At 38.2% G+C, this 19,205-nt stretch overlaps 1 protein-coding gene across 9 annotated transcripts in view; it reads right to left on the reverse strand.

Annotated features, from left to right (window-relative positions):
• Positions 1 to 19,205, reverse strand: part of NRG3 (neuregulin 3) — a 1,125,306-nt gene that overhangs the window by 18,280 nt on the left and 1,087,821 nt on the right. For all 9 annotated transcript variants that reach the window (XM_055275508.2, XM_055275507.2, XM_055275504.2 and 6 more), the window contains 2 exons: positions 16,386 to 16,512; positions 1,170 to 1,297 (listed from right to left, as the gene is read on the reverse strand). In XM_055275508.2, coding sequence (XP_055131483.1) covers positions 1,170 to 1,297; positions 16,386 to 16,512 — 255 coding nt within the window. The remainder of the gene's footprint in view (positions 1 to 1,169; positions 1,298 to 16,385; positions 16,513 to 19,205) is intronic.

Below are 19,205 nucleotides of genomic sequence, written 5' to 3' on the forward strand. Positions count from 1 at the left end.
CTAAAGCAATTATCTAAGAGCCAAACATATTTCAATCCTGAATTGAACATAGATTCATACCATATTTTTTTAAATGGCAAACTCTAGGTGTTTTAGTCTCTACTCATGTAGAATGAGAATAAAAATTACCATCAAGTGCTGAGGATTAGTGTCAAGAGTGACTAAAAATCTCAAAGTAAATGTGGCCAGAAACAATAAAATCCTTTTCATGTAACTCATTAAACGATGAAGGAGAAAGTAGTTTTCTTCTATCATGTATGTTTCCGGCTTGGCGTTGCGCAAACTATTGCCTAGTATGTGAAAACTAAGGCGCAACAACATTCAACTTTCATTGCTGGGAACAACTGTTATTTACTTTTTCATTGTTAAAATGTTTAATTTTTCATAATTTTTTCAAATTGTAAAATATTGTACATCTCACTAAGAAAAGGAAGCTTAAATCTTTGGACAGCTTCCATAAAGATTGAGGATGTATATCTGAATACAATCTAGCATTAGTCATAAACTTCATCATTTGGTTTAGAACAAATACCTTTAACATTTGGAGTTTCAGAATCCTGATGTATAAAACAGAAAAGTGTGGACAAGAAGATGCTGAAGGACAAGTTTAGTTTTAGAATGCTATGAAATATGTCAAATAACTCTGTTTTTGGCTTTTTCTCCAAAGCAGCCAATTTCTGGGAAGCTTGCAAGAAACTGCCACACCATTTATAATGGAAGATTTTATAGACCCAAGAAGATTCACCAGGCTTCTTCCTGGTGGAAAATTTTATTTTGTAAGAACCATGTTGGAAAACCTGAAGTCTGTCACATTAGGCTGCATAGGGAAGAATCACTCATTAACTGTGTAATCTAGAAAAGGCAGGCTAGGTAACATATTTTTTAAAATAGTTTTTCAGAATGCAATTTTTTATTTTACTGGTCTGTAGCTTTGATGGGTGTTATCTATAGTTCTATCAGGTTTCTTACAGGGGCAATGCTGTCTGCTGTGGAAACTGGTATCTTTGGTTTACCTGATGTGAGGTGTTTGAGCATCTACTCCACAGAGAACTACAGGAGGAGCAAGAACAGTTGACTCTCCTAAGTCATGCTGCCAGTCCTTGGCACGTGCCACCCAGCATACACACAGTGTGAAGGTACCCACTCCCACCATGATGAGCTACTTGTACCTGTGGTGTTTGACAGACTGGCTTCCTCTGTCTGGAGAAGGGACCTCAGGGAATGACTGGGGGCCGACAAAACTTGACTCCATCATTTTCTCCAATGCAGTCACAGGATGCCTTTCCACCTTTGAATACTGTGGGAAATCACACATACAGAGTTGAGATGAAGGATAAGTTATGGAAGGAGGACCTATAACACCAGAGCTAGGCATTGAGAAGTTACTGGAATGCCAATTCCTCCTGGTCACCTGACTAGAAGAGCAGGAGATAAGACATAATTTGTGTCCTGTTTCCAACACATTGAGCATTCACCTCCCCTGCCCCAACCATCTCTGTGCCTAGACAGGATCCATTGAAAAGGGTTCCTCATGTCAGAATCCCAAGCCTGCTATCTCATTTTAATTAATGTACACTCATGGCACACTGTGACTGACAGCCAAAAGGCACTTACAAGTATGTTTTAGTTGATGTACATCTTACCAAAAAAATTGAATTACTAGCTGGGTTACTAATAATAAGGATTGAATAAACACTTATTAAATTTCATAACATTCTGAGAATGATGAAAGACATTGGTTCAGAATATCTGGCCACCACACTCCACTGTTTTTCTCTTTCAGCTTGTTACCACGTAGTTACCATGTTTAACAAGAGAAATTTGTGAGCATTTCACTCCTTATAGTTCAGAACTCTTGGTTTCTCCTTTGACTATAATAACTTATAAGATGTAGAAGCCTAAAGAAGGCTTATGTAGATGACAACTTCAGAAAAATTTTACCCCAAAAGAAATATCACATGGCATCTCAAGAGCCAATAAGTTGTCAACTTTAACACTCCCTGCACACTGGGCGCTAGAACAGGTGGCAAAGGGTAGAAGAGTTCTCTTCTAGAAACTCCAGGTGAAGACTTTCTTTAGAAATAGAAGTTTAAGGATGCTATCAAAATAAGAGAGTTTTGAGTCTGGATATTCAGTACCCAATGTGTCAAGCTACAGATTTTAAGCGTTATCCTGAGTAACTGTAAAACTCTAAAACTCAGTATACCTTTTTTTTTTTTTTTCATTTCAAAAGCAAAGAAGCCAGTATTAGAAGCATTGATGAAAAAAAATCAAGTTAATCAACCTTTTTGAATCTCACATCTATACGGTGGGATAATAAAATCTCTCTTACAGGGTTGTTGAAAAAATTCACAAACAATACTTAATGCACTTGATCCAGGTAAAAAGAAGGTAGATACAATAATTAGGATGATACTCTAAGATGTTTCCTAGCCTTTTAGAAATGTTATCTCTGAACTATAAAAAACTAAAGATAAATTCCACCCTAAGTCTCATTTCTAATCAATTGGTAGTGGCTGCTTGTAGTCTTATACTTACATAGATTCTAAAGATGACTTATGAAGTAAGAAATGGAGAAAGAAATAGTTCTAACCAGAAGAAAAATGAATCGAGGAGGAAGTAGTGGGAGATATTTTATTGTAATCTCTTTCTTAAAATGTCAGCTTTAAAATTAATGCTTGAAAGTAAAGTCCAAAGAATTTCAACATGCTGGAAGATATTAAGAAGAAAAAGAATATAAAAAGAGAGAAGAATGAACATTTAAAAAGCAAAAAATCCTAGCTGTGATTGTTGAGAATAAAGACAATGTAATATATGCATGCTGATTAATTTTATTTTTTATTTATTTATTTATTTATTTATTTATTTATTTATTTATTTATTTTTGAGACGGAGTCTCTCTCTGTCGCCCAGGCTGGAGTGCAGTGGCGCGATCTCGGCTCACTGCAAGCTCCGCCTCCCGGGTTCACGCCATTCTCCTGCCTCTGCCTCTCCGAGTAGCTGGGACTACAGGCACCCGCCACCACGACCGGCTAATTTTTTGTATTTTTAGTAGAGACAGGGTGTCACCGTGGTCTCGATCTCCTGACCTCGTGATCCGCCTGCCTCGGCCTCCCAAAGTGCTGGGATTACAAGCGTGAGCCACCGCGCCCGGCCATGCTGATTAATTTTAGACACTGATGAACAAAATATATATATTTAAGTATTAGAAATTAGACAGCACTAGAATATAAGAATTGTATAATATACAATACATGAAAAAATTAAAATAATATTAATTCAACAAAAATTAATAAGGGGAGGCTGTAACAAGACAGTATGGTAAATCCGAAATAAATGTGACAGGAATAAGTGTGAAACTATCAGTGATGATAAAAATTGTGGATGATTAGATTTAACTATTAAAAGACAGATTCACAAACTGATTTTAAATATCTAGTCTTCTATGTTCTGAAAAAGCTAATTTAAAAACAACAGAGAAAAAAGTCAACAAAATGGGTAAAGATATACCCTGCAACGTATGGGGAAAAAGCTGTTAACAGTAATAATTTCAAATAAAATATAATTATGTATAAAATACATTTTATAAAGAAGAAAGATGGATATTTCACATTCATAGAATGAGTAATCTACCAAATGATAAATATTCATAAATTTTTATCTACCTAACAACAAAGCTTCAATATGAAAGGCTTTCTCAGGCCAGGCGCAGTGGCTCACGCCTGTAATCCCAGAATTTTGGGAAGCTGAGGCGGGCAGATCACCTGAGGTCAGGAGTTTGAGACCAGCCTGGCCAACATGGTGAAACCCTGTCTCTACTAAAAGTACAAAAATTAGCTGGGCATGGTGGCACGTGCCTGTAATCCCAGCTACTCAGGAGGCTGAGGCAGGAGAATAGCTTGAACCCGGGAGATGGAGGTTGCAGTGAGCCGAGATGGTGCCACTGTACTCCAGCCTGGGTAACAGAGTAAAAACTCTGTATCAAAAAAAGGCTTTCTCAACTAGTCACGAAAATTATAAACCATTAACATTGTCATAACTTAATTACATATGAATTGTGGCAAGGAACATAACTATGGATAACAGTAAAGTATAATTTTAGTTCAATTTATATTTTTAGATTTTGATAAAGAGAAGTGATATGGTTTGGATATTTGTCCCCTTTGAATCTTGTGTTGAAATTTGATCCCCAATTTTGGAGATGAGGCCTGGTGGGAGGTGTCTGGGTCGTGGGGGGTGATTCTTCATGAATGGTTTGTATCCTCCCTGCAGTAATGAGTTTCCTGCAGTAATGAGTATTCCTCCCTGCAGTAATGAATTCTATTAATTTATGGAAGAACTAGTTATTTAAAAGAGCGTGGTGCCCTTCCCCCTTTCTCTTTTTTCTCTCTCACCATGTGACACCTGCTCCCCTTTCCCTTCCGCCATGAGCAAAAACCTCCTGAAATTCTCACCAGAAGCAGATGCTGGCACAATGCTTCTTGTACAGCCTACAGAACTGTGAGACAAATAAACCTCTTTATAAATTACCCAGCCTCAGCATTGCTTTATAACGATGCAAACAGACTAACACAAGAAGATATGAATGAACTGTTTGGGTAATGGAAATGCATTTAAAAACCTTTATAAAACTATATGGGAGATGTATTCATAACCTTATGGGAGAAAGACATTTGTTACCAGGACAAAACACCTAGAGACCATAAAGAAAAAAAATATGTAAAATTTGATTTACTACTAACTTAAGTATCTTAAGTAACAAAAATGATTGTTAGTAAATCAAAATATAAGTAAAAGCCTGGGGAAACATAGGCTATTCATATGTTAAAGACTATTCTTAAGATATAAAGGCAGAAATCAACTGGAAAAAAATGAAAGGCAACAGACAAATAAGAATTTCACAGAAAAATAAAGACAGGCAACATACATATGGCAAAGAGTGCAACTGCACTCATTATAAAGAGGTGGTAATCAGAATAGAGAAAATTAAGCTAAGTGCAGTGGTGCACAGCTGTAGTCCCAGCTACTTGGGAAGTGGAGGTGGGAGGGTCATTTGAGCCCGGGAGTTAGAGACTATAGTGTGCTACGTGATTAGTTATTGCACTCCAGGCTGGGCAACATAACAAGACTCTGCCTGTAAAATAAATAGAGAAATTTAAATTTCAAGAATATCTGATAAAGGAAAAGGCCCTGGAAAAGTAGCCGTGGTGCTAACTTGAGGAGCAAATTGACAATATGTTTCAAAATTTTAAATATACATACTCTTTGATCCAAAATATTACTATTAGAATTTCTATCATGCAAATTTCCATAATTGCAAAAGTTCAGAATAATAATTTCCAGGGTATATCAGCAGTACAATTGTCCATAACGAAACGGAAATAAACACAAAAGTGAAAGAAACTGAAAACAATAGAAATGTCCATAAATGAATACTACACAGCCATTGAAAAGAATAAAAGGCACAAAAAAGTATGCATATAAATCCATCTGTGTAAATAAGGAAAATGCAATTAATAGATATAAATAGATCATGTATATATTTATGTTTATATACACATAATTAGCCTGGTGTTTATATATATATATATACAGATTTTGTATGTACACATACATATATTTTTCTGTGTGCATTTGCATGTGTGTGTTTCTCATTCAATTACTTAGGAGGCAGAATTTTAAATTAAAATAAATTATTAACTATCTAATTAGGTGTTATGCTTGGGAAAAAGTATATCCATGAGTGTAAGCTATGGAGACTAGGGAACATATCAAGGTTTTGCAGCTTTCAGTTCAAAAGCTCCAATTAAATGTTTTCTTTTCAATAATTTCCCAAATAAGCCACAAAGTGGCAGTAATGACCATGTCTTGAACCAGAATTTGAATTTTTCACAGTGGACCTATAAAGGCTGGTCAGTCTTTTTGCAAAATGGAGGAAAATAACAGAAAACAAAGAGAAGATACAGAGATAATTTGGAAAAGAGGATTGTTTTCAACAACCTCAAATAACAAAGATCCAATACATAATGGAAATACCTCTATGTGTGCTTCATTATTGATTAATTGTGTATTGCAAAGTACCCATGGAAAAAGTCAGATGAATGGACATGTTTATTAAAGTGCAATGATATCCTGAATATCTGTCTGACTTTCAGGTTCTATAAAAGACATATGAGGGTTTGTTATCTTTTTTTATCTAATAAATTGGTTTACAAGAAAAACTTAGGTGCCTAGAAGGCCCAGCTACAAAAACAAGTAAGATGCTCTGAGCAAATCCATGACAAACTGAAGAAAGCAAGTATGTTCAGCAACTGCAGAGAGCTGTGATATGCTTTGGCTGTGTCCCCACCCAAATCGCATCTTGAATTGTAGCTCCCATAACTCCTACGTGTTGAGGGAGGGACCTGGTGGGAGATAATTGAATCATGGGGGCAGTTTCCTCCATACTGTTCTCATGGTAGTGAATAAGTCTCATGAGATCTGATGATTTCATAAGGGAAAACCTTTCACTTGGCTCCCCCTTCTCTTGTGTCTGTTGCCACGTAAGGCGTGCTTTTCGCCTTCCACCATGATTATGAGGCCTCCCCAGCCATATGAAACTGTGAGTCCATTAAACTTCTTTTTCTTCATAAATCATCCAGTCTCGGGTATGTCTTTATCAGCAGTGTGAAAATGGACTAATACAGGCTGCCAGGGGACAATATCAGCCAACTATTTCTAGAGCATGCAGATCTTTTAGAGAAACTGCCAAATCATTAAAAGTCGGTAATTCCCTCCCTCCCTCCCTTCCTCCCTTTCTTCCTTGTCAAAAAGCCTAATTCATCTTTTGTACCATTAGTTCATAGTCTCTGCTTTGAATCTGAGAGATAGAGGGCCTTGTCCAAAATTCTGGATAACACTCATACACAGAATCAACCTCTTAACCTGTTCTGTTTATTCATAGTGTTCATGATAGATATTTCCTAAATCTGTTATTTCAAATGTTTGAATTATTGCGATATTAAACAGTTGTTATTATTTGTATTATTTTGGTCCATTAATACAAATGTGTTTCCAAAATTTATTATTTTAGACCTTTTTTTCTTCTCTCACAGTATTTTGTTTTAGTGACTACTTGTACCTGAAATTCAAGTTTAAATTGCTGGTATTCCCATCCAGAGGGTGCTTGAAACTTGTGGAAGCATGATAAGAGTCTAATAATTTGACCAACTTCCAAATGATATTCCATACATTTTGGTTGAACATGAATTCAGATAGCTTCTGGTTTCAGTTTTGACAAGCTAAGAGTTTGGAAGTTGCTATTCCTGTCCTAGCAATAAGAAAAATAAGTGAACAAACTGAAAATCTCTTCTGTATTCATTGGATAATTGAGGTTGAAGGGCATACTGCCACCTTAAATCTGGAGAAGCAAGTGACCACAGAGAATAATGGCTAAGACCAGCTTTTCTGCAACTGAATCTGCTGGAACCATAAATTGGTAGGAATGCTTAAGAAGTAATTTGTACAAGTTGCTGGAATCTGTATGGGCACTAGAACGAAAGTTGGGGTCTGTAGTCTTAGGCAGAATGCCCATAATTCCATGGGTTTGACCTCCAGGAACCACACCAGGTTCTCCCAGCAAAGAACCCCAAAAGCAACAAAAAAATCATCTCATGTCTCTGCCAGCGGAAGGGGAAAAGTAACCATTTTGAAATGCACACAGAGCATTCTCAATAATAATTGCCTACTCCTATATTAAAAAGATTTTACCAGAGTCTTATCTCATCAGAAAGAAGGCATTTCCCCAATTCCTGCTCCCTGTAGCCTTTCCGTCTCACATAAGAGAGGAAAAAAAAGTGAAGAAACTCTTCTGAAGGTCACAAGTGTTTAGCAGACTAAAGGCAAAAGTACCACCCAAATGTACCGCCTAGCCGTTAAAGTTGGACAGTGCAAAGGTATGGTATAACCATTGTGAGAATGCTGTATGTGTATTCTGTCACTGAAAAAATAAGCACATGAATAATAGACAGTGGGAAGGAGGTTTTTCAGTGTTGGAGTGGAAATTTATAAATAAGCAACAGGAGGAGGGTAGAATTATTGATGTAGTTATGGATTAGAGTTGGGGGTAGACATCAATGTAGACACATGTTTAGCAGAATACAGATACAGATGCTTACATAGAAAAATTTACAGATATATGTTAGTCTATATACAACCTTTAATATATAAATATATCTTCTAATATATGTATTATTTAAATATGTCTTAAGTAGACATATTTAATATATCTTAAGTAGATATTATTTAAAAAAAAAATATATATATATATATATAATCTTTGATCTCTGTCTGTTGAGAAGGGCAAGCAAAGACATCCCAGTAGCAACAATAACATACACACCAAATCTCGGTCTCCAATGACATTCTGCAAAGAAAGAAACTAGCTATTTCCATGATTCTAGAACCAAGGCAGAAAATGTACAACATAAGCAAGGAGTGTCTTGTACTGCTCAACAACAAAAAAAACCCTGAAAACCTACAGTAGATTGATGCATAATGTTAAAATGACATGAGCCAGCTGAAAGACCTATCAATGGCCAAAGTCAGAAAAAACTGATGAGAATGTAACATAGTATTTAACTACTTGGATTACAAATCAAAGTATAAAATATTATCCATGAGTTCATTTACACTGATATAAATATATGATGGAATAAATAAGTAAACGGGAGAGAAGGGACAACCCCTTTGTGATAGAATCCCAAATAACTTGTGTAGATACTTAACCGTAAGGAAAGAAGACCATAACTCCCCACTCCTTAAGAGTGGGCTATGCATAGTCACTCCCTTCCAAATAGTATTCTATGCAAAAGGAGAGGGAAGAAAAGGGTAACTTTACAGTGGAGAAGCTTGGCAAATATTACCTCAGACAGATGATAAGGTAAACATCAATAATAGTAAATCATATTGTAGTGTGTATCCTTGATATGACGTAATAAAAATGGCGAGACTCCGTCTCAAAAAAAAAAAAAATTTCCACAGAAAACCAGTAACCCCCATGTAATCATAAGAAAAGAATCAAATTCCTATAAAGGGGCATCCTACAAAATTCTTTACCAGTACTGATCAAAACTGTCAAGGTCATCATGAAAAGAAAAAATTGACAAACTGTCACAGGTAAGGGGAACCTAAGGAGACATGAATATTAGATGTAATGTGGTACCTGGGATTAGAACACAGGCAGCAATCAGGTAAACTCTCAAAAAATCAGAATAAACTATAGCAGTTGTGAGAATGCTAACCGGTGGGATTTTATGGATAATAATGCATTCTTATTAGTCTGTTAATTTCAGAATTGTGCCCTACCACTGTACAAGGTTAATAATAGGGGAAACAATACAGAGTATGGAAACTTGCTGTGGTATCCTCTCAACATTTCTGTAAATTGAAAGCTATCCTAAAATATCAGATCTACTTAAGAAAATAGAAAATAACATAAATGATTTAAAAAGTACACATCAAAATAAACAAAAAGAATTCAGAGACTAAAGGCAGAATTCAGTTTTCCCTTAATTGCCTGCGTAGCTCAAGTGTAGGCCCTCAAGGTGTATACTCCACTCAGCAAAACAGTTCACCTATACCAACCCTCCTGGAAAGTTTCCTTGACTGACCATGATCATAGCTTTTGGACATTTTATGCTCTGTGCTAAAATATATATATAAAGAGAGAGAGACAGAGTCTCACTCTGTTGCCCAGGATGGAGTGCAAAGTCTTGATCTCGGCTCACTGCAACCTCGGCCTTCTGGGTTCAAGCAATTCTCGTGTCTCAGCCTCCTGAGTAGGTGGGATTACAGGCGCCCACAACCACGCCCGGCTAATTTTTGGATTTTTAGTAGAGTCAAGGTTTCACCATGTTGGGCAGGCTGGTCTCAAACTCTTGACCTCAAGTGGTCCATCTGCCTTGGCCTTCCAAAGTGCTGGGATTATACGTGTGAGCCACAGCACCCAGCCCAGAAATATTTATTTTGGTTCCATCCAAATGTATGCAGGTCTATCTCTGAGACAAGCTAAGGTCTAGACAAATTTATTCTTAAGATTGTATCTTCAGTGAAATTTAAGTGCTCAGATTAGCTGCCTGTCTGGACCTCCCTATTAGCATCCTCTCCAATGTTACAAAGCCTGGCAGTTGATTCTATGTTATTTCCTTGACACAGATCCTGACTTTATTGTGAGCACATGGTTAAGAGCTCATTTGGTATAATATACAAAAGATCCTGTTAGTAGTGAATAAGGAGATGCCCAGTTCATTCACTGGTGCTCTCAGCATGAGCTCAAGTTTTTTTGTTGTTGTTGTTGTTAACTCCTTTATAAGCCCTGGTTAATATTGTTATTTCCTGGGGAAGCATTCATCCAACTGGCACCCCTGAAAGTGCCAGCTAGTGCAAATGCTCCCAGGTAATGAAGGCATCTCCTCTTGCCCGCCCACCTGCTTTGCTCCTAGCACATTGTAGGTGGTGCACCTAAATCAATAGGCTGGTCAAATGTAACAGGTGCATGTTGGCAGTAGAATAACAGCATTGTTTCCAGGTCTGCCACATGCACACAGCAGGAGTCAGACGGTTAAATGAAAGTAGGGTCAGTTTTGGACAGCAATGTTGACAGAGCTGATAATCACTTGGTCTGGAACCCTAGGCAATAAAGGCAGGAGGAGGATATTTTTAGGCAGTTTTAAATGTCTTCTTCTCTGCATTGCTCAGTTCAAATATGTCTGTGACAAAATTTTCTCTATTGCCACTCTGACTTATGAGCCCGAGTATGGGGAAATTGATAGTTACAATATGTTTTCAAGAGTGATTTCATTGGGATTTCTAATGCAGGTAATTAAAAACAACTTGACCACTGTTGAGAATTTTTGTATGGACACCAGAGCAGCAAGAACTTTAACAACTGCAATCTTCACACATTTCCTTTAAAGCAAAATAATATGACAAGAAACTCTCTCCAGACACTAGGCACAGCACAAACCCCCTTCCCACCTCCTCCCTAGAGAGTTACCCCTTCACCAGGGGGATTCTTCATGTGTTACTGCACCTTTTTAGAGAGCTCTGAGCTATTCTTGTTCTAATATGAACTCCCCAGCCTGCCTACTATAAGCTCTGATAGCACCATTCACTATTTCCTGTAGGCCTTGACACAGATGAGAGCCCACATTTGTGAGATTATTTGATTTATATCAATCACTCGCAGTAATCAGTAAACTTCTTGAAAGAAGCGGCTTTCTCATTTTTGGTCATCATCACATGCCTCTTCCTTAATAGGTATTGTCTGGTACTTAGTAGGCTATTTAGTCTACATTTAAATAAATAAATGAATGCATGAATCTATATTCAATCAATAAGTTATAATTTGATACTTAAAACAATAAATCAGAGTTTAGGCTAGAACTATTAAAAATTAGCTTTAATTAATGCCACAACAAAATTACCTCTTCTGACCTACTCCCTGCAAACAATTCCATGATTTTCAATTCACTCTCAAGGTTCTACGAAAAATAGCTCAGAGCAGTGTGAGCTATATGAGGTATGCAAAATTTATCAGGCCCAGAGAGACAGAGTGTGATTGTAGTCACGTACCCCCACCAAACCCAGGGGTGATTGTTTAAAGACATCTTGTTCCTAACTGCCTCATCACTTATTTTCAAGTTTTTGGAATTTGTGATAAAAAGAACCATGGATAAGCCAATCAATAGCTTATGCTATTTTAACGCTTTTTTTGTGTTTTTTTGTTTGTTTGTTTGTTTGTTTTTTGAGATGGAGTCTCGCTCTGTCACCCAGGCTGGAGTGCAGTGGTGCCATCTCGGCTCACTGCAAGCTCCATCTCCTGGGTTCACGCCACTCTCCCACCTCAGCCTCCCGAGTAGCTGGGACTACAGGTGCCCGCCACCACATCTGGCTAACTTTTTGAATTTTTAGTAGAGACGGGATTTCACCGTGCTCGCCAGGATGGTCTCGATCTCCTGACCTCGTGATCCACCCGCCTTGGCCTCCCAAAGTGCTGGGATTACAGGCGTGAGCCACTGCGCCTGGCCTAATGCAAATGCTTGATAAACAATTTGGGAACTGCCTCTTCATTTCCTGTAAAAACACATTTGTAACTGCTGTTGATGGGAGCATGTATTTAGGGTATGTTAAGTCTATGCTCTCAGGTTGCAGTCCTCAAAACTGGCCAAAATAAATGCTCTATTTATATTAAGTTTGCCTAAGTTTTTTGTTTTCTTTCTTTGTTTTCCTTTAGGCCAACAACTCAATTCACATGTGACCTCCTTTAGGTAGGCTTGAAATTCCCCTAGTCACATTCAGAAGTAGTTTTCCATTCTCTGATGGTACTTTGATTTAATGTATCTATATAATAAAGATATTATATGCTTGTACATTTTTCTCTCCACTAACCTTTGAGCATCCTGAGGTCAGGAACCACTTCTTCTGTTTGTATTCTAAGCTATCCCTGCAGTACCCAACACAGAGAAGTGTGGGCTTTACCAGAGTTCAATAAACATTACTGGTTAAATATGTGCCTTTTCACCAATTTTTAAGGCTCTGTTAGGCACTACATTCTTTTTTGTTGTTTTTTTTTGTTTGTTTTTTTTGAGGCTGAGTCTCACTCTGTTGCCCAGGCTGGAGTGCAGTGGCATGGTCTCGGCTCACTGCAACCTCTGCCTCCCGGGTTCAAGCAATTCTCCTGCCTCAACCTGCCGAGTAGCCGGAATTAAAGGCACCCACCACCATGCCTGGCTAATTTCTGTATTTTTAGTAGAGATGGGGTTTCACCATGTTGGCCAGGGTGGTCTTGAACTCCCGACCTCAGGTGATCTACCCGCTTTGGCCTCCCAAAGTGCTGGGATTACAGGCGTGAGCCACTGCGCCTGGCCTAGGCATTAAATTCTTATTATTCCTCTTTAGCATGTAAGTATTATCTTCCAGTTCTTTCTCATTTAATGTTACCTCCCCCATAAACCTATCTTTCTTAAAATGATTACTGAAAAAAAAGGTGTGAAGGGTATACAATTTTCTTCTTTCATTTTTCAATTGTGAATATTTTCTCTTGATTTTAAGAGAGAAGAACGGATGATCTCTTTTGATGACTTTTTTTCTGATCCCTAAACCAGGTCGAGATGTTTCACTCCTTTGCCCTGAAGGTTCTAGAGGTTATAATTCTATCCTTAGCTCTTTCTTACTTGAGAAACAGCAAAGGAGGTGAGTTCATCTTTACTCACAGATGCTTTACTTGTTTTTTAAAAAATGGCAGGGACTAGATGCTTCTCAGGGAGGGTAATCTATTCTAGTTCTGCAGCGTCGGAGTCAAGTGTTTCCAGAGTATCATATTGCTTCACTTGACGAAGTGTTTTGCATCTTGTTAGGTGACTATAAAGTGAAACCCATTTCCATGAATGTTTAATGACCTTAAGGGAATGCCAGAGCCAGACAATTCATTTGTTAAACACTGCAATTTGCAAAGAATTTCAAGTAGTTAACATGAGCTTCAAGATAAAACAAAGACAGATTTGCCTGATATGGTAAGCAAGTAGGAAATTTTCCCTTCCAAGGATGAAATATGCCCGAATAACTTGTCACCCTCTGTAAAGTGGAAATAAATGCCTGCAGTGGGAAGCTTGGTGATGGAACTTGGTGTTCAGAATTTCCCCATGGTCCTATTTGAAACTTGAGCACGGACTGTGAACTTCTTTACCACTTTTGATATTTTGGGAAGGATAATCTTCTGTTGAGGGAGGTTATTGTGCATTGAAGGATGTCCATCAGCGCCGAAGACCGCTACCACTAGATGCCTGTAGCATTCTTCTCCCAGCATGCAATAGCCAAAGTGTCTTCAGACTTTGCCAAATGTCAAGGGATGGTGTGCAAATTGCCTTCTGTTGAGAACCACTGAGTTATAAGAATGTTGGTTTGTCTTTCAGCTACTTACTAGCTGTCTGACAGACATACCTTTCTCAAGCTCCAAACCCCATTTCTATTTTCTGCACATTGTGGGTATAAATTAGTTGTTGTTAGGACTAAATGAGACAATGCATTTATATTAATTTGTTTCTTTAACAAAAACTGATAGAGATTTTTATGGGTATTGTGTTGAATTTAAACCACATTGGGTTATGTCATCATTTAACAATATTAATTTTTCCAATCCATCAGTATGGGTTGTATGTCTGTTGTTTTTAATCATTTTGATCAATGTTTGTAAACTTCAAGGTACAAACTTTTCACCTTATTACATTTATACCTAAGCGTTTCTTACATTAAGTTCTCTAGCAAATGGAAGTGTTTTCTTAATTTTCTTTTAAAATTGTTTATTGTTAATATATGGAAATTCAACTAATTTTTGGTGCTGATATTGTATTCTGCAAATCCACTGAATGTGTTTATTAATTCCAGCAGTATTTTCGTTGACTCTTGGGATTTTCTTTCACTCGCGTCCGTGTGAAGAGACCACCAAACAGGCTTTGTGTGAGCAGCAAGGCTATTTATTTCACCTGGGTGCAGGCGGTCTGAGTCCAAAAAAAGAGTTAGTGAAGGGAGATGGGGTGGGGCCGTTTTATAAAGTTTGGGTAGGTAAAGGAAAATTACAGTCAAAACGGGTTGTTCTCTGGCAGGCAGGGGTGGGGGTCACAAGGTGCTCAGTGGGGGAGCTTTTTGAGCCAGGATGAGCCAGGAGAAGGAATTTCACAAGGTAATGTCACCAGTTAAGGCAAGGACCGGCCATTTTCACTTCTTTTGTGGTGGAATGTCATCAGTTAAGGCAGTAACAGGCCATTTTCACTTCATTTGTGGTGGAATGTCATCAGTTAAGGCAGGAACTGGCCATCTGGATGTGCACGTGCAGGTCACAGGGGATACGACGGCTTAGCTTGGGCTCAGAAGCCTGACATTTTCTACACAGAAGATCATGTCATTTACAAACAAATATAATTTTACTTCTTTCTTTCTCAAAAAAAAAAAAAAAAAAAAACCCAGCCACTTCGTACAAATTGAAATTCAGTTCAACTATTCCACTAATATATTATTGATTAGAATCCATCCTCATCACTTTAACTAGTGTCTGGTTTTGTTTATCTTTGACATAACCAGTTGCTAAGGAACGAAGCCCTCCATCACTGTGGTTGTTTTAGAGTGGTGGGATTATACCTATTAGAAATCAATAGCGAAACCATTCACTCTGTTTCTGAAATGAACAATTCCTGCACATTGCCATGAACAGAAGTTTAACAAAACTTGGCTGGGAAGAGACTCTGATATATGAATTCTGCATTAAGTAATCTGAGTACGTCTGTTATGGACATCATAATAGTGACTTTTGGGGTAATGATTTCCTAGAATCACCAGTGATGTGTAAATTTCCAGTGATTGAAGCATTTGGAGGGGTGTGAATGTGTCCTGGATGATTGCCTATTATACTCAAATGCTAGGTTTATGCAATGGCCTTTGTTCTTTTGTTTTATGCTTCAGATGCTGAAAGTGCGATGCTGTGTGGGGTCAAAGAATTGCTAACCTAAGAGGAATATATCTGCATGTATTACACAGAATTCTCTTGTCTTTAATTTAGTGCTTTGCAATATAGCTCAGTAATGATTAAAACTGCCTTACAAAATGTGTAAGAGGCAAAGAGTTTGCATTTGACTTCAAGTTCTGATATCTGTGTAAGGCCTGGAATTAGAAGGATTAATTCTGAAACTCCACCTCTCACCTTTGATTCTTCTCACACCCCTTAACTTGGAGTTCTCTGAACATAACATGCATTTTTGGGATTCCATGGCTTTATTCTTCCTGTATATTCTAGCGTCTAGCTCTTAGCCTTTTGACTCTCTATAGAACTTTTCATGTCCTTCCAAACCCAGTCCGAGCCCAACTCTGCTGTGAGGCAGCCCCAAAGTCTACCCGCATCCACCTCCCATTGGCTTCCTCTTGTCCAACCTCTGCTGCAACAACAACTATCTCAGAACTCACTTCTTCTGATTCTGGGGGTTTTTGTGTTTCTTCCTCCACAGAACTTCCCCTATGGCAAGGGACATTGTATCCTTGGTGTCACATACAACTTCTGGCACAAACTAAGGATTCAACAAGTGTTCACGGGACAAAAGACTGAAGCTCTTATTTTTACCAGAGATTAGTTTATATTACAGATTGTAATCAAGAGCTGAAATTTAACTTGTCTTTTATCTGATGCATACATACATGCATGTGTGTATACCTTCCAGCCCAGAACTGTTAAAACTATTTAAGCAAAACCCTATAAAGCTCTGAAAAATATTTACAAGTCTGATCCCAGGCTCCCAACACCTCTGAACTGGAAGCACTGAGGTAGGCTACAGGAGGAGGTGTGTAGACATGTCACTTACATTTTGCAGCTGGACATGGCTCTTCACCAAGTTCTCTGACTTCGCCATTGTGCTGGATGCTTTGAGACTGTAGCTTTTACCATTTTGTGGCACTTTCAGCTGCTCTTGGATTTGTTTAGCTTGTTTCCTGCAGGCATAAATAAACATGTGTACAAATATTTGCATGAATTTATTCAACTCCTACTTTCAGGGTCTCATTCATTCCCAGTGTCTATATTTGTTTTTTACTAAAGTTAAATAAACTCAGCTAACGAAGAGAACACTTCTCTCATTTCCAACCCCACCAGAAATACTTCCAGTTTAGTGATAACCTGATATCATCCATATTCTCTAGGAATTCATATTCAGTGGCACCTCAAAAGCAGACAAACATTTAGTGCGTTGCCCTGGCCCGCATAGATGCAAGAAGTCTCTAACCCTGAGTTTTAGCTGCAAAGAACTGGAAATACTATGGGAAAGTGACCAGAGGAAAACAATTAAGACTTGGGCTTAGCAGGTACATATGACACATTTGTAGAGTTACATTTATATTTGTACAATTCAAATATGTGTAGCTTAATTGCACAACTTGACTATATACCATAATGTATATACTCTCTGTCTTTTACAATTTAGAAATAGCTCATTTATTGTCACCAAGAGCCCAAATATTACAAATAGTTAACTCTTAAAGAGCTAGTTATACAGTAATGTGCCACACATGGTTTTAAGTGCTTTACATGTATCATTTCACATATTTTTCATGATAATTCTATGTGATGAGGCCATAATGCTATACCCATTTAGTAGATGAGAACTAAAGCACAGAGAAGTTAAGCCATTTGTTTGAAGTCACATAGTCAGTGAGTGGCAGAGATTGGATCTCAGCCCAGCCAACCTGCCTCCATAGTTTACACTCTTCAACCACCACTCAGAATTGCCAAGCCATGTGCTCATGGTCCCACTGCTTCTGAGTGAAAAGGCTGAAACTGCTCTAGGGTTCTGGACTTCAAGTAAAGTGCTCCTGTGTGCACATGTGGAATGACTGTTGTCTGGGTCACTCAGTGCCTACACCAGAAGGATGGGACAAACCACTGCCTTAGCAGCGGCTCTGTCCCAGAAACTTCACAGAAATCATCTATTAACATAGACTTGGTACCAATTAAACATAACACACACACACACACACACACACATACGCACCTCTTTGCAGTGTTGACCTAAATAACAAACATGGAGACTCTCTAAAAGAAAATATTTATTTGGAAATAAGTGTTGCAATGGGAATACACACGATATAGGAAACTATGTTTTATTACTAGGAAGACAGGAAACATTAGGTATACAACTGATTTGAGATAATTATCCTTGGCTACAAGGATCAATAGAAAGGATTGTGCCAGTCCAAAGGTGGACAGGCAGTTGCTGGGCATATGTCCTTGCAGAAGTATTTTCATGTGTGTAAGTCTGCAATAGTCTTCATGCAAAGCTGTAGGTTTTGCAGAGACTTTTGTGATAGTTCTTGTAATCAGGCATTTGCCTATGTGACCGCTCCCTTCATGGCCTTCTCCGGCTCTATTTGTCAGGGTTTTTAACACAAATGACTCCATTTTGATTCTGACAACTTTCTCAGTAGAATCATGCCCTTGAATTTTGCCTGTCTTCCAAGGTCTCTGACAAAGATGGCGCCATCAGTGGAGTACATGGCCAGTCTTGGCAGTGAGCTTCTCTAGTCAGGCAGCACCCTACAGAGCGTGGCTTATTGTATCACAGGGACTGGGATTTGAATCCCACTCTGCTACCCACTAGTTTTGCTACCCTAATAATTTCCTAAACTTGTTGAGCCTCCATTTCCTCCTCTGTAAATGAAGTTCATAAAAGCTATCTTCCACGGACACTGCGGTGGCTGCATGTGGAGGCACATGCAAAGTGTTCATCTCTTTCCCGATATCATCAAGCAAGCTCAGTCTTGTGAGCAGAAGCTGCAAAAGAATCAGAACATTGACCCAAAGATAAAAGATTACACTAGTTGCATCTTCCCAAGCAATTCACCAGCACTTGCTGCAAGCTTTGGAGGCTTTGAGCTTCATTACCCATTGTGAATTTACAATATCAGTGTGATGTAGCTCTGTTTTTTAAGATATTTCTTTTATCTTCCCAATTATTTGGGAGACTTTTATCCCTAGCACTCTTAGTTGCTTTAATCCTGTTGTAATAATCTATTTGCTTCGTAACAGCTGATCTATAGCCTATTGTTAAAAATACATCTGTCATATCAGCATTTTAAGGAGCATGTTACAGCCACAAGATTTTATCAGGGGTTCATTCACACACACAAAAAGGGGAAATCAGGAAGTTCTAGTCCGGTAAATCATCCTGAAAAAGTAAGAGTGCATGTCTCAGAGCAAGGATTCCATTACTCTCATGGGATTAAATTAGAAACACTTAATGATGTTTGCAGTAATCCAATTCAGAGTCTTGGAAGTAAAAACTTATAAGGGAATTTTCTTTATACAATATCCAATACCAGACTGAGTTTCCTAAATCCTTTTATAATTTGCTTACCTTTAGTCTTTTTTCACTCAAGTCCTGACTTAGTAATATTCCAAGATACGTACGTGGTCCTTCCATTCTGAGCCTGCCTCCGCCTATCTACCATCCCTCCTCTCTCACAAGCACACACTTTTTTGCTCTTTCTTCCTTCTCCCAGCAAATGGGAACAGAGGAAACAATCAGCAGCTGATTGCAATACCATTAGCTCTCTCATGAGAGGCATTGCTCTGGGGAAGATAAAATGCATGCATTGCACATGGGCATACTACTAGCCCAACAGTGTCAGTG

This window comes from Symphalangus syndactylus, chromosome 4, assembly GCF_028878055.3.
Source record: "Symphalangus syndactylus isolate Jambi chromosome 4, NHGRI_mSymSyn1-v2.1_pri, whole genome shotgun sequence".
Taxonomy (NCBI): domain Eukaryota; kingdom Metazoa; phylum Chordata; class Mammalia; order Primates; family Hylobatidae; genus Symphalangus; species Symphalangus syndactylus.